Source organism: Cibotium barometz, chromosome 43 (genome assembly GCF_041138505.1).
Source record: "Cibotium barometz isolate CiBa-2024 chromosome 43, ASM4113850v1, whole genome shotgun sequence".
NCBI lineage: Eukaryota > Viridiplantae > Streptophyta > Polypodiopsida > Cyatheales > Cibotiaceae > Cibotium > Cibotium barometz.
Window position 1 is genome coordinate 15,466,206 of NC_141088.1, and position 13,601 is coordinate 15,479,806.

At 44.2% G+C, this 13,601-nt stretch overlaps 1 protein-coding gene across 6 annotated transcripts in view; it reads right to left on the minus strand.

The window, feature by feature from the left end:
- Positions 1-278: 278 nt before the first annotated feature.
- Positions 279-13,601, minus strand: part of LOC147613583 (uncharacterized) — a 60,309-nt gene continuing 46,986 nt past the window's right edge. For all 6 annotated transcript variants that reach the window (XM_086781591.1, XM_086781590.1, XM_086781589.1 and 3 more), the window contains 5 exons: positions 12,438-12,528; positions 1,650-2,588; positions 1,464-1,558; positions 800-916; positions 279-684 (listed from right to left, as the gene is read on the minus strand). In XM_086781591.1, the coding sequence (XP_086637717.1) occupies positions 806-916; positions 1,464-1,558; positions 1,650-2,588; positions 12,438-12,528 (1,236 nt within the window). In that variant the 3' untranslated portion in view covers positions 279-684; positions 800-805. The remainder of the gene's footprint in view (positions 685-799; positions 917-1,463; positions 1,559-1,649; positions 2,589-12,437; positions 12,529-13,601) is intronic.

Sequence of the window (13,601 nt, forward strand, 5' to 3'; positions counted from 1 at the left end):
ATAATAATAATAAGTGATGATAGATGGAGAACTAGCAAATAAGAAGGTCCTCTAGAGATTGTGTAAATGACACTGGTTAGTAGACACTCCACACCACAGAGCACTGAATGATACTTCAGATCAAGATCCTTTACTCGTTTGCAACCTATTCAAGAGAAACTTCACTTCACACCATTACACAAACTAAAGATCTAGCTTAGTGGCATTTCGGTTGAGATGGAAAGACATCTACGAGGGAATGACGTGCAAAATGGGTGGCAGAGGCACATGGAAGAATGGATGAAATATGTGGCATCCACTAAAGTTAAATGTTTTAGAATCAAATTGAAGTAATGCCAAAAGAATCTTAAACATACTAAAAACAATCTTAGTTACAATCGAAGCACTGTTTACACAGGAGGGAAGGAGATTTAAGATCTTGCACTCACATACATCATTTGGAAGGACAGCATTTTGAAATGGCATGTGGAAATACTCTATCACATGTAACTCAAATACTGAGGTGTAAAATGTAAATCGAAAAAAAACGACAGCCATCAATACATAACCTGCTTGCAGGACCAAAACCCAACATTTGGAACACCCTCATACTTTCAGGAGAACCATCATCTGTAGTGGACGATATCATTTTTGAATTCTCTACTCATGGTTGGCCAAAACCTGCCCTCCAAGGGCTCGATGTTGCTGAGTAAAATTATCAGATTAAATAGTAAGTATCTTGTAAAGATCATTCATGTGCATTGAGAAAAGGTTCATATTGAAAAAATATATCAGGTAGGTTTAGTCCTCTTGGTTTTACCTTGTTTCAAGGTGTAGTCACACTTTGACCAGGAGGCAAAAGGCTTAAAGTTATATCAGAAAGCCTCCCTGAGGATCCTTCTTTGAGAAAAATCTGAAAATCTTTAATTCTAGTGTCCTGCGAGGCACTTCAGATGTCAATGCAGAGAATTCTCAAGGGAGAGACTACAAGTTGCAATGCCCCCCCTCCTCTCCCTGTGGTCAAACTAGTAAACACACGATGTGGGTGAAAAGCATTTCAACCAATGTAAGTTTAGTGTATAAATTTGAAACAGTTTGAAGCAGATGATGATGAAACAGTTTGAAGAAAAGATGATTGCAGAAACATATAGAGTTTCTTTGGAGTCCCGAGACCTCCAAGAAGAGACACAGGCCAGTATTCTGCAGATAGTTTACAGGTTCAATGGAGCTTGCATACACTGGCGTGGAGTGGTCTCTTGGTTTTCTTGCACAATCTTCCTCATCAATCCTATGGGTCTAAAAGGAGGACAATACTCTTAAAATGGAGAAGGGATGTGGATTGATAAATGTACTAGTCAATGTTGGTAACATCCCCTCTCCAATGCAAGAGGCTTGTTCCTTGCAGTAGATACTTTATTGCGAAGTACTAGTCTTGATTTCATAGTAAATGATATCCTTAATAGAAAAGATAAACCCTTTCATACCTTTATATTTCCCATATTTTGTTGGTGTGCCAGGCTCAGAACTGCAATAAAGTATCTTTGCAATGTAATACTCCTGTCAAGATCAATGTTCTGACCTGTAAAATAAAGTGGGGAAAAAAAAGCACATTCAAATATATGAAGTGTACAATGAAATGACAAGAACTCTGAGCTTGTCTTTCCTCTTACCATGGTTACATGCATCCACAAGGTCTTTGAAGACGATAATCTTGGTCTTCTGTTTCTGGTACACTGAAGTGATTTGTGCTGACAGCAACTGAGACAAGGGTTCAAGACCATAATGGCTAAATGTTTTTTGACGTAATTGGCATTCAGCCTTCACTGCCCCTGTAATTAGTTCATCTAGAACAAACCTTTTCTTCTGATCTTTGCATGTTTGAACTTCACCATGTTTCATCGTGCCCTCAATTCCAGATAGAAAGGTGTGCTGATACTGAACTCTTTCAGATGACAAATAAGAAAAGGTGGAGTTTTCTGTAGCTGTGCTGATATTTCTGCACTTCGTTCCCTGTCTTGACATCTCAATGGCAGCATGCTCTTGGTTTGTTATTTCCGCAGTAGGAAAATCTTGGCCTGCTTCAGATGACAGTAAGCTATCTGGTGGAGGAGAATTTGAAAGCATTCTAGGCACTTCCGCAGTTCTAGATGTATCATATGGCTCAACCGATGGCATCAAAGAGAATCCAGAAGTATTCAAGCCAGAACCACAAACTTCCATATCGCTGCTCAGTGGACTTCCCTCGTTAGTCTTCCTGAAAGTTGACACGGTATTGCTAACTAAACCATCAGTGCAGTGGTTCACGTAACTATCATGCTTTTCATTCTTGCATTTTGTTGATTGCATTGATTCCATTTCATGGTCTTTTTGTCCCAACCTAGTTGACCATGATAAATTGTCCCAGCAGACCTCATCTGTCAGTAAAGATTCTTCCTGGCGTACATAAGAGACAGGGCTCCTCTGAGGTGAGAATGTGGCACTTGTCTCATGTGAAGGAGACAAATCCTTCTTACATCTCGGAATCTCTTCAATACCACAGTTTCCACTGTCATTTTCACTAGATATATATTGACGCATTGAAGCCATATCCAGATTCTGTGCTTCAGGCTCTAAAACATAGGTAGAACAAAAAAATCTCTCTCTTCAATACCACATTTTCCACAGTCATTTTCACTAGATATATATTGACGCATTGAAGCCATATCCAGATTCTGTGCTTCAGGCTCTAAAACATAGGTAGAACAAAAAATCTCTCTCCTTTGCGCCCCCTCCTCTCTCTCCTCTGCGCCCCCTCCCGCTGGCCCCTCGCCCCCCTCTGCGCCAGCCCCCTCTGCCCCCCCTCCTGCCAGCAACCCCCTCTGCACCCCCTCTGCGCCCTCTCCCCCCCCCCCCCCCCCCACCCCCCCTCTGCGCCCCCTCCCGCCAGCCCCTCGCCCCCCTCTACGCCAGCCCCCCCTCCCGCCAGCAACCCCCTCTGTGCCAGCCCTCCCCCCCGCCCTCTCTCCCGCCAGCCCCCCTGCCCTCTCTCTCTCTCTCTCTCTCCCACCTGCGCATCCCCTCCCACCTCTCTCTCTCCCCGCTACCTTCCAGTTCCAGTTTCATTTTCTAGGTGCCAGTAGTATCATCTTTATTTTTCATTTTCTGGGGTTTTTTATCCAGACATTGTATCAGATCCACCATGATGTAACTTTTGGTCTCATAGGTCATTATGGCCCTTGGGACTCTGTTCATACTACAAGCAGTTTATTCGACATTTCACAAAGATTGCTTCACTGCTGCATGCTTTGACTAAGAAAGGAGTTAAGTTTGAGTGGGCTAACAAAGAGCAAGCAGCTTTTGCTCAATTGAAGGAGAAGCTGACTACTGGTCTTGTGTTGGTATTACCGGACGTGCGTCGAGCTTTTGTGGTTCAATGTGATGCATGTGGGAATAGCATTGGAGCTGTTCTAATGCAGGATGGGCATGTGATTGCCTATGAGAGTAGAATCCTTCATGGAGCTAAGAAGAATATGCAAGTTTATGAGAAAGAGATGTTAGCAGTTATACATGCTTTTTCTATGTGGAAGCATTATCTTCTTGGAATTGATTTTACCGTCTAGACAGATCATCAGACTCTTCGGTATTTCCTCACTCAGGCTAAGCTCTCGGAGAAGCACATGAGATGGGCCAACTTCTTGTCCATGTTCCATTTTCAAATTGTGCATGTGGATGGAAACAAGAATGTTGTTGCAGATGCTCTATCTCAGAAGCCCCAGGTATCGGCTGTCACTTTGGTGTTTTATCATGAGCTAGATGAGATGTAGGAGTAGTATGCTCAGGATGAGGATTTTAGCAGAGTTTATGATCAGGTGTCTAGTGGTAGTCGCCATGATCATGTTACTCTTAGATATGGTTTTCTTTTGATGCATGGTCGACTGTGTGTCACCAAGCAGCTGAGATTGAAGGTCATAACAGATGTCAGAAAGTCATGCGCCGCCTTATGCAGGCCACGGAGGTATTGAGGCTACAGTTAAGGCATTGGAGGCTTTCTTTTATTGACCTACCTTGAGGAAGAATGTAGATGCTTTTGTACGAGACTGCATCATTTGTTAGAAGGTGAAGTATGATCATCAAAAGGCTCTAGGACTACTTCATCCTTTACCAATTCCAAATAGACCGTGGGAAAGTACTGCTATGGACTTTATCTTTGATCTTCCTCGGACTAGGATAGGACTATTATTGATAGGTTTAGTAAGCAGGCACATTTCATCCCAGTGTGGAAAAAGATAAATGCATAGCACCCTAAGTTGAGCATGAGATATTATGGGCCTTTTTAGGTTTTGGAAAAGATCGATTAGGTGGCTTATCGTTTGAAGTTACTAGATCACTGGAGGATTCACAATGCTTTTCATGTGAGTCTACTTGGACCTTTCAAAGGAGAGGTGCCTAAGGATGTATCTGATGAGTAGCAACCGGGAGTGGAAGAGCTTGATGAAGTTCTTGTACCGGAACAAATACTGGCACACAAGGAAAGAAAAGTTCGAGGCAAAGTTACACGTCGTTATTTGGTGAAGTTTCAAAATGATTCACCTATGATTTTGCAGCTTTATCTTGAAGCTTTTCAGTTGGAGCTGACTTTAGAACAGGCTCATTCAGGTTCAGCAGACTGTGGGTCTGGAGTATTGCCTGATACTCAAGAGGGGGGTAGTACCTCCACTCCCTTGTCAACAAATGCACATTGAAGAAATCTAGGAGTCGCTCGGTGATTTCCTGATGACTCACCCGAGGTACCAGATGCTGCCAATATATCTGCTAGTAGGACTTCTATGATATGTGTACTAGTCACATGATATGGATAGATGGTATCAGTTGCGCAACAGTACCATTTGGATTGGCTACTATTTTGCTCACAGGCTGCAGCAATGTGGGTTAAAGAATTAATTCTGCAGGACTTAGGTATATGGTTGAAAAGGATTGGGACGCTGGTCTTTGCCATATAAGTTCTTCAGTTATGGATATTCTCTCTTGGATCTTCTATTGTACTATGCACGGCTCTTCATTGATGGTGCCATCGGGTATGCTTGAGGGGGGTATGTCACAACCCTGTGTGTGACAGGGCTGTGAACAGCCTTGCTTGTGGGCTGTGGGCCCCCCAGGCTCAGCTGCGCAGCTAATAGGGGAGGCCTAAGCTTCATCGAGACCCTTATGGGGGGACCCCTAGCTGCTGTGCAGCATCGGGCCGGGGGGAGGGGTTTCCCTGAACTGGTCCCCAGGTGCCGTGTGCTGTCCAGGAGGGGCCTTGCTGCCGCCTCGCTGCCCAGAAGGGGGTCCCAGGCCCTGTCGCATTGCTTAGAGGGGGTGGTGGTCCTGCTTTTCCACGTGCAAGGGGCATGATCCCACTAGGAGTGAATGTGTGTGTGTGTGTGTGTGTGTGTGTGTGTGTGTGCGTGCGTGCGTGTATGTATGTATACACAGTGTGTGTGTGTGTGTCAGTGTGTGTGTGTGTGTGTGTGCTGCTGCTGCTGCCTGTGCCGCAGACCTGTGCGCCCTCCCTGCTCCTGCCTGTGCTAGCTGCCCCGCAGACCTGTGCGCCCTGCCTGCTGCCTGTGAAGCGCGACTTGCTTCCCTGGTTGCCCCGTCATCAGCCGCCACCTTCACTTTTGTTGTATCTAATTGCGCTCTGCTCCACGTTCCCCGCCTTCATTTGCCCTCTGATCTTTTTCCCTCGCCGGCCTTTTTCTAGCCTGTCTACTGCACTTACTGCCCCGCCTATTGCCTTCCTTTACCCGCTACCTTTGCCTCTCTCCTGGCTCTTCTACACTTTGGTACTGCTGCTCTTTTTTTCCTTCTTGTCTTGTCGTATTTCAATCATGGCTTCAGGTTTGGATTTTTGTACATATGCTCGAAAAGAAAGACCTGCATATGCTAAGCGCCGCCTATCAGAGCCTGCATCACAAGATGATGAACTTACTATGGAAGCTCAGTACGTCTTTGACACCCTTAAGGATGACTTTCAGCATTCACGACAGGAATGGGGCAAACCGGTTCCAGAGGTCACGTACAAATTGAAATTGCCGTCCCTCGTGAATCCTCTCAGGAAGTTGTCTCAAACTGCAGTTATAATTTTCTTTCCAGGAAGAATCCCAACGGCCAGTGATGTCGCGCAGTGGATTAACTCCATCCTTGGAGGATGCTTTGTAGAGGGAGTGTATTTTGCTTCCAGAGGCTTTTATGAGGTGCATTTATCAGATGCTTCGTGCAAGCAGAGGCTTCTTGAGTTCTCTCCCCTGTTTTACGGAAAGCAGATGGTACATGCTATGCCCTGGTCCCCAAACAAGGACTATCAAAGTCTTATACGACATCATTGTCCTGTATGGGTTGAGGTTGTTAACTTGCCGGACTATATGCATGAAGAGTTGCCTGGCCTGGCTGCTTCTTTGGGACAGGTCATTTGTCCTCCACGCCCCATGGGAAACCGTAACAGGTTCTGCATTCTCTGGGACACTGATACACCTACCCCTCCTTCTATTGCAGTGGAAGTTGAGGGAGTGCAATTGGGAAAAAATTATTTTGAATTAAAGTGGCAGGAGCTTGTTTTGCCTGCCACAAGTTTGGGCATCTAGCCTTTGAATGCCCAATGGTTCTGCATCAGCCCCCTCCCAATGCCTTGCCACCCCAGACACGGGAAAAGAATGAGAATTTGCAAGGTAAGACAACAAATAGAAATGGAGCAAAGAATGCCAAACCAATCAATCAGGTGCAGTTACTTGCTAGAAAAGGAAAAGATAAAGGAAAAGAGAAGATGAAGGAATCTGCAGGGATTGATCAAGATGGTTTTCAACAACCTAAGAAAGTGGTTGTATCGAAGCAACGCCCCCTTCAATCTCGTCTCAATGGGATGCTTCTTCTCCCTCACCAGGACAGGCTTCTACTTCAGCTCCTGTCCTTCAAAATTGGGTGGGGGTTTTGAAGAAGGGCATCCCCATATGTGATTCAGAAGGGGAGAATGCTATGTCTTTCATGGGTCATAAAAGAATGCAGCCCATGCAGGCAGAGGCTTTGCCTCTCTGATGTCTTGTTTTTTATATCTGATACTTTGTTGTATATACCTCTTTCATGCCTCAAACACTTAAGTGCTTTACCTACAATGTACAGAGCCTCTGCAATGTCTCAAAGTGGAGGCTTTTATGGAATTATGTACATAAAATGCAGCCAGATATTGTTTGTTTGCAAGAGCATAATCAACACTCCATGGTTGGTTATCATGTTTATTTTGGCGGTTATGATATATATTATGCTGGTACCACAACCTACTCAGGTGTATGCATACTGGTTAGACATGAGCTGGAGCCTCAGTTAGCCTTCAATGACAGCAGTGGCAGATGGATGGTCATACAATGTAATGTCAATGGTGATATTCTTGAGTTTGCATCAGTCTATGCTTCCCAGACCTCTGCCATGATGGCTTCATTATGGGATTCTTTATGCAGATATCCATGGAGATCCAATGCATTCATCTGTGGAGATTTTAATAATTCCCCTCTGCCAAGAGATAACACCACTTCAAGATCTCATATGCTATCATTGGAAAGGAAGAAATGGGACAGCATGCTTCTTTCTGTGCAGGCTGAAGATTTATGGGTGCTTCTCCAAGGGTCAGTGCCTGGATATACTTTTTATCATAATGCACTTACTACATACTGGGCAAGGCTTGACAGATGGTATTTGTTTTACCCTCAACAATTTGCAGATTTTAGCCCTCATCTCCTTATAGATTTCTCATTGGGCTTGTCAGATCATGCTCCATTGTGGATGAATTTGCAGCTTGGCATGTCTCTGGATGATTTGCCACCCCTCTCCAGTAGATTATTGCATGTTAATCAGGCTTATTTTCGACATCATTATTTCCAGCAAATGATCAGACTTGCAATTCATCCCTTGCCTTTGCATGCCCAGGAGGACATGAATTATGCTTGGGACAGCTTTGTCTCTCGTATGCAGAATGTCATTAGGGAGTATGGCAACTGGCATATGACTGAATGGAGGAATGAGGTTAAATGGGCAAAAAGGACAGCACAACAATTGACTGAATTTTCTCAGTTAAGGCCTCTCTCTGATTCAGAAAAGGATTCCCTTTCACATGGTCAGTCTAAATTGACTATTAATGATCAGAGGAAATTGCACAAATGGCAGATTAGGGCAAGAATGAAGCCCCTCATGGATAAGGGCTGCTCATCAAAAGCCTTTTTTCAGGGCTTGCATGCTACTCGAAAGAAAAACTCATGCCTAAGGGTAAGGAAGCTAGATGGCTCTTGGACGCACTCTTTCTCTGATCTCCAAGATGAATGCCAAAATTATTTCCAGAAATTATTCTCCGCTCCTAGTTCCCCATCGAATTGAATGACCGAGGCTAGGACTGAATTTCTCCAATATGTTTCTGGAATAGTGGAAATGAATGATGCTCTTACCTTGGAGAGACCTTTTACTGACACAGAACTTGATAATGCATTGTTTCACCTCAGCAAATACAAGTCCCCTGGCTGGGATGGCCTTACGGTGGAATTTTATATTTCTTTTTGGGATGATTTGAAAGAAGTCCTCTTACAAATGATCAATGTTGCCTGGCAAGAAAATCAGTTGCCGAACTCTTGGAAGCATGGCATAGTCAAACTTGTGCCCAAAAAACATCTGTGTGACCATATGTCAGATTGGAGGCCTATTACTTTGATGCCTGTAGTTTACAAACTCATTACCAAAATGATTGTGCATAGGCTTCACAGGATACTCGATGCGGTACTTCATCCTCATCAGTATGGGTTTGTGCCGCGAAGACAAATCCATGACAATATATCCAATGCCTTGACTACAATTGAATATGCTAAGTATTCGCATCAAGATGTGCTTATATTGCAGGTGGATATTGCTAAGGCATTTGACACTGTTCAATGGGATTTTATCTCTCAAATCATGACCAAGTTGGGCTTTGGTCCCAAGATGGCAAATGCAGTTTACTGGCTTTATTCTGACTCTACTTCTCAGTGCATTCTTGGGGGTTATCTGTCTCGGTCATGGACATTGGGTCGATCAGTTAGACAAGGCTATCCTCTTAGTGCTCTCGTCTATGCCATTGCGACCCATCCCCTTTTAATGTATCTTGATCATCTTACAAACACAGGACAGATGACTGGTCTTAAAATCCCTGGGGCTGCATCTTTTTTGGGACAAGCATATGCTGATGATTCCTTCTTTATGCCACAGAATTCTTCCCGGGAAGTTCAAATGCTTATGACCACTCTTTCATTGTATGGCTTGGCAGCGGGATTGCATGTCAATTTTGACAAATCTAAATTACTTCCCCTGAAACAATGTGACTGGCATTCTATTCTTTGGCCGGGTCAGGTGGTGCATTCCAAAGATGTAGTTAGGCATTTGGGATATCCCATAGGATGGCATATCACCAGGAAGCAGCAACTAAAATGGATCTTCCAAAGACTTCAACATAAACTGGAATACTGGAAGATTTCTACTTGGCCTCTTCATGTCAGGCTCAGAATAGTACAGTCCATCGTAATGTCCTATGTCCAGTTCTATTTGCCTTTGCTGCATTGGTCCTCCAGGGATATTTCAGCCTTTATGTCTCAAGCTATGGAGATGTTATGGAGGACAAAAACTGATGTGAAAGCGTTGAGACTGATGAAGATGGAAATGGTGTGCTCTCCTAGGATGCATGGTGGACTTAATGTCCTCAATATAAGATATCATGTACTTGCAAGGAAGGCGACTATGCTGCATACTTTTTTCCGCCAACAACAACCATGGACTTGTATGCTAGCATCCATGTGTGTCAACATGAGGACTTGTGCTTATGGTCATTGGATTACTGATCATTGGGAGGTTGTCATTGGGAGATTTGTAGGGAAGATACCTGGCTGTCCTTTCTCTACTGCTCTGATACTTGACTGGAAACAAGTACTTTCTAAGGTCAAATGGACTCCTGATAATTGCTCGGGGACAAACTCAATGAGGAAAGAAAGTATTCATTGGAGTGCCATCTTTGACATTCCACTCGCTTTACAGGAACCTGTTCGGGCATACAATCTCATGAAATTGGGAATTAAATACATACATGATGTGGTAGATGATCAGGGCTATGTCTTATCTTTCCTTCGGGCCACTGGTTCCTATGCATTGGGAATGCATCATAGGTCTATATGGAAGAAAATTGCTGATTTATTACATCCTTTTCTACCTGTTCCTCCTGTGACTGACACAGACAGGCTTACGGATTGGCAATTGCAACCCTCTGCTACATGCACTCATCCTGTTCCTCTTCCCGCCTTAACCTCCATCAAAGCAGCTTACAGGCTTCTTCAGCCTGCTCCATGGATTCAGCAACATGCTAATTCTCTGTGGCATATAAGGAAGCCCCTCTCATGGTGGCGGAAGAATCTCGAGATTTTATGGAAGTGTAAAATGCCATTGAAACAAAGACTTTTTCTTTGGAGATGTATGACAGGCACATTGTCAGTGGGGATCACACTTGCTAAACGTCACATTGCACCATCCACATGTTTAAGATGTCAGGCTCCTTTAGAGACTGTTCTTCATTTGCTTTGGCACTGCCCGTGTTCTAGGATCCTCCTCAGGAGAATTTCAGATTATCTTCGGCTCCGTTTCCCGAGTCACAGATTTGGGAAACATTTCTGGCTCTTTGGCAGATTTATGAGGTCTTTGTCTCAATACTCACTATTTTTCTCTTGGGTGAGATATTGGGCTCTTTGGACAATCTGGAGTGAGCATAATTTGGCATACTTGGGTCGGCAGATTCACAAGTCATATGAATCTTTCCGAGCCTCATTGCGGCAATCCTTATATGATGCCTGCCATGAGGGTGATATGGATGCTTCTTGCATAGAGCTTTTCTTTTTATGTTTCTGATCTTTGGGATACTCTCCATTTCGGAGACCTCCCATCATGTAAATTTATGAGCATATAAATATACTACACTGAATATTACCAAAAAAATATGTGTGTGTGTGTGTGTGTGTGTGTGTTTGTAAAAAAACAGAAGCTCTTTTGAGTTTTTAGCTTTTGTTCCTGTGCTTTTTGCGTTTTAACATTTTTGGCTTTTAAAACGCTAAGCCTTGTAAAAACTATAAATTGAGCCCAAGTCTCTCACTTCAGGCATTCAGAACTCTCAGAGTCTCCCTGCAAGAAGTCAGAGTGCGAGGGTACCTTGGAAGAGTGGGCAACGGATTCCCGCTCTCTGGCCTGGGCCTTGCACACGAGTGTGCATGCGGGATTTTCTGAGTGCGCCGGGTAAAGTGGAGGACGGGCTACTCTTGTACTTTTGAATACGTCGGAATATTAAAGAAATACCGTAAGGGGTGCCAGTGGATTTGGGGCCAATCATCTTCGTGTAGAGAGCAGGAGCACTCTAGCTCCCATCGTGCATATCCTTTTATTTTTCTGTTGTTCTCTGGTGTGACAGAGTTTCCACTGCCCTTTCTCTTTTTGAAGGCCGGTTTCAACTACTATCTATTTCAGATGTCCAGTATATTATGAGATAATGAGGCTAATTTCATTGCCTCCTCCAAGAGGGTTGCCGTCCACTAACACAATTCATGGATTATCAAGACCAAAGGTAGGCCTCTATCTACCGGAGCTATGTCGCCACAAGGATACTCTACACGGGACTTGAAATATTAGGGCCCACCAATCAAACTCCTGTTATGATACATGCTTCAGTCTAATTTATTAACAAGTAGTCGTTAAACATGTCATCAAGTTTAAATATTGAATTTTCGGGGACAAGAAAGTTGACATGTTGACATGTAGCAAGCAGCAACAGACATGCTATAGGCAAAGGCTCCCAGTGACCAGTAGGCACCGATGCTGATGTGATGGTTTGACATAAACATTAAAGGCAGAAGGAAATATCAATGCTTTATACTTCATAATGCAGAACTCATAAACAACAATGCATTTGAACTTGGAAAAACATCTATCCATGTAAGGATAGGGAATTGTGCCATGTGAACGTCGCATAATATATGCTAACAGTTTCTTGTTACCAGCCATTTACTTACAGCTAAATAACTGTCGTTTGAAAGGAGTTTCACTACCAAAGAAGAGTGAACTCATCAATCACCAAACTAGTAGGAGAGAAGGCACTGACATACTTGTGATTACTGGTCATGTTTTCTACTCTAAAGTTTCTTTGGAACGTTCATAAGACCTTTGTGAGATCTGAAGTTTGAACGTTTTTTAAATCATTCCCCTTGTAGGGTAAAATAATATGCTTGTAAACATGATCTATAGCTAATGCACAAGAAGAAAGTAAAATGTCTTAGGTCTTCCATTTCAGTGCTAAAACAATAGAAATATACTCACATTTTCTTGCACTGTGTGATGCAGTATCTTATTTTGGAGATAGAAAAAAGTACAATTTGGTGTAAGAAAGTTCACATATAGGTTACCTTGCACATCAATGTCGCTAGAGACAGCAGCTGGGAAGTCATTTGATTCATCCTCTCCTGTTGATAAATCAAAGTGCAATGCCCCAGGAATCTGTTGTTTGCCAACACAAGTTGAAGTGAATGTTTCAGTGAGACCCCTGTCTGTGTGTGTGTGTGTGTGGCGAGAGAGAGAGAGAGAGAGAGAGAGAGAGAGAGAGAGAGAGAAGGAAAGAAAATTATATTAACGTCTTCAAAAATCCCAAAGGGTCTATACAAATGAGTGAGTTGTGAGCACCCCCCCCCTCCCCTCCGACCTGTACCTGCCCGCCATCGCCATCCTCCCCCTGTTGGACATCGCCACCACCCCTCCCCTTCGTGCATTCACCCTCGTCCTCCCTGTCTGCCTACACAACCCCTTCCCTGCTCGCCCTCGCTTTGCCTGCTTTGCCATCCTCTGCCCATGTTCCCCCTCTGTGCCCGCCATCCTCTACCTTTATCCCCCCCCCCCCTTCACCCTTGTTTCCACCCTCCCCCTTGTCACCTTGCCCCTTGTGTCTTCCCCTCCCGCTAGCCACTGCCCCCCTCCTCCCCTGAGCTTGCCCAACACCCCCCCGCCCCCACCCCTGCCCTCACCCCTCGCTTGCGCCCCCTGCCCCTTCTCCCTCCACCTCTTACCCTCGGCCACTCCGTCCCCCTTCCGCTGCCCGTCTGCCTCTCCCTGGTCTCTTTTGGCTTCACCTCCTCCCGCTCCCTCTTCCCTTCTTGCCTCTTCTCTTCCGTAACCAAAAGGCAGGTTTTCAATTCTTGGGCATCTTTATCTTTAAGCAAGCTTCGGCCTCTTCTGGTCTTCATCCCCCAGGAGGACTCCATGGGAGTCGCTCCATCATCCTCGACTGTAACATGACTGCTATGTGGAAACGTGCTTAATGATGATTAACGCAAAGAAATAAAGATTAATGCTAATCACATGCTCATGACATAGAGAAGTAGAGAGAAGGAGGAGAGAGAGACTCTTTACCTAACCTACTCCTATTATATATTACTGAATGAAGGAGTAATTACAATGATTGTCATAGATCCAATGTAGATCTAGACTATGAATTCTATGAATGAAGTTATGCTTACTGTCCTCCACTGTGCGTTAATGGAAAACATTGATTTAGAGATGTACTTGGCTGATCCAAA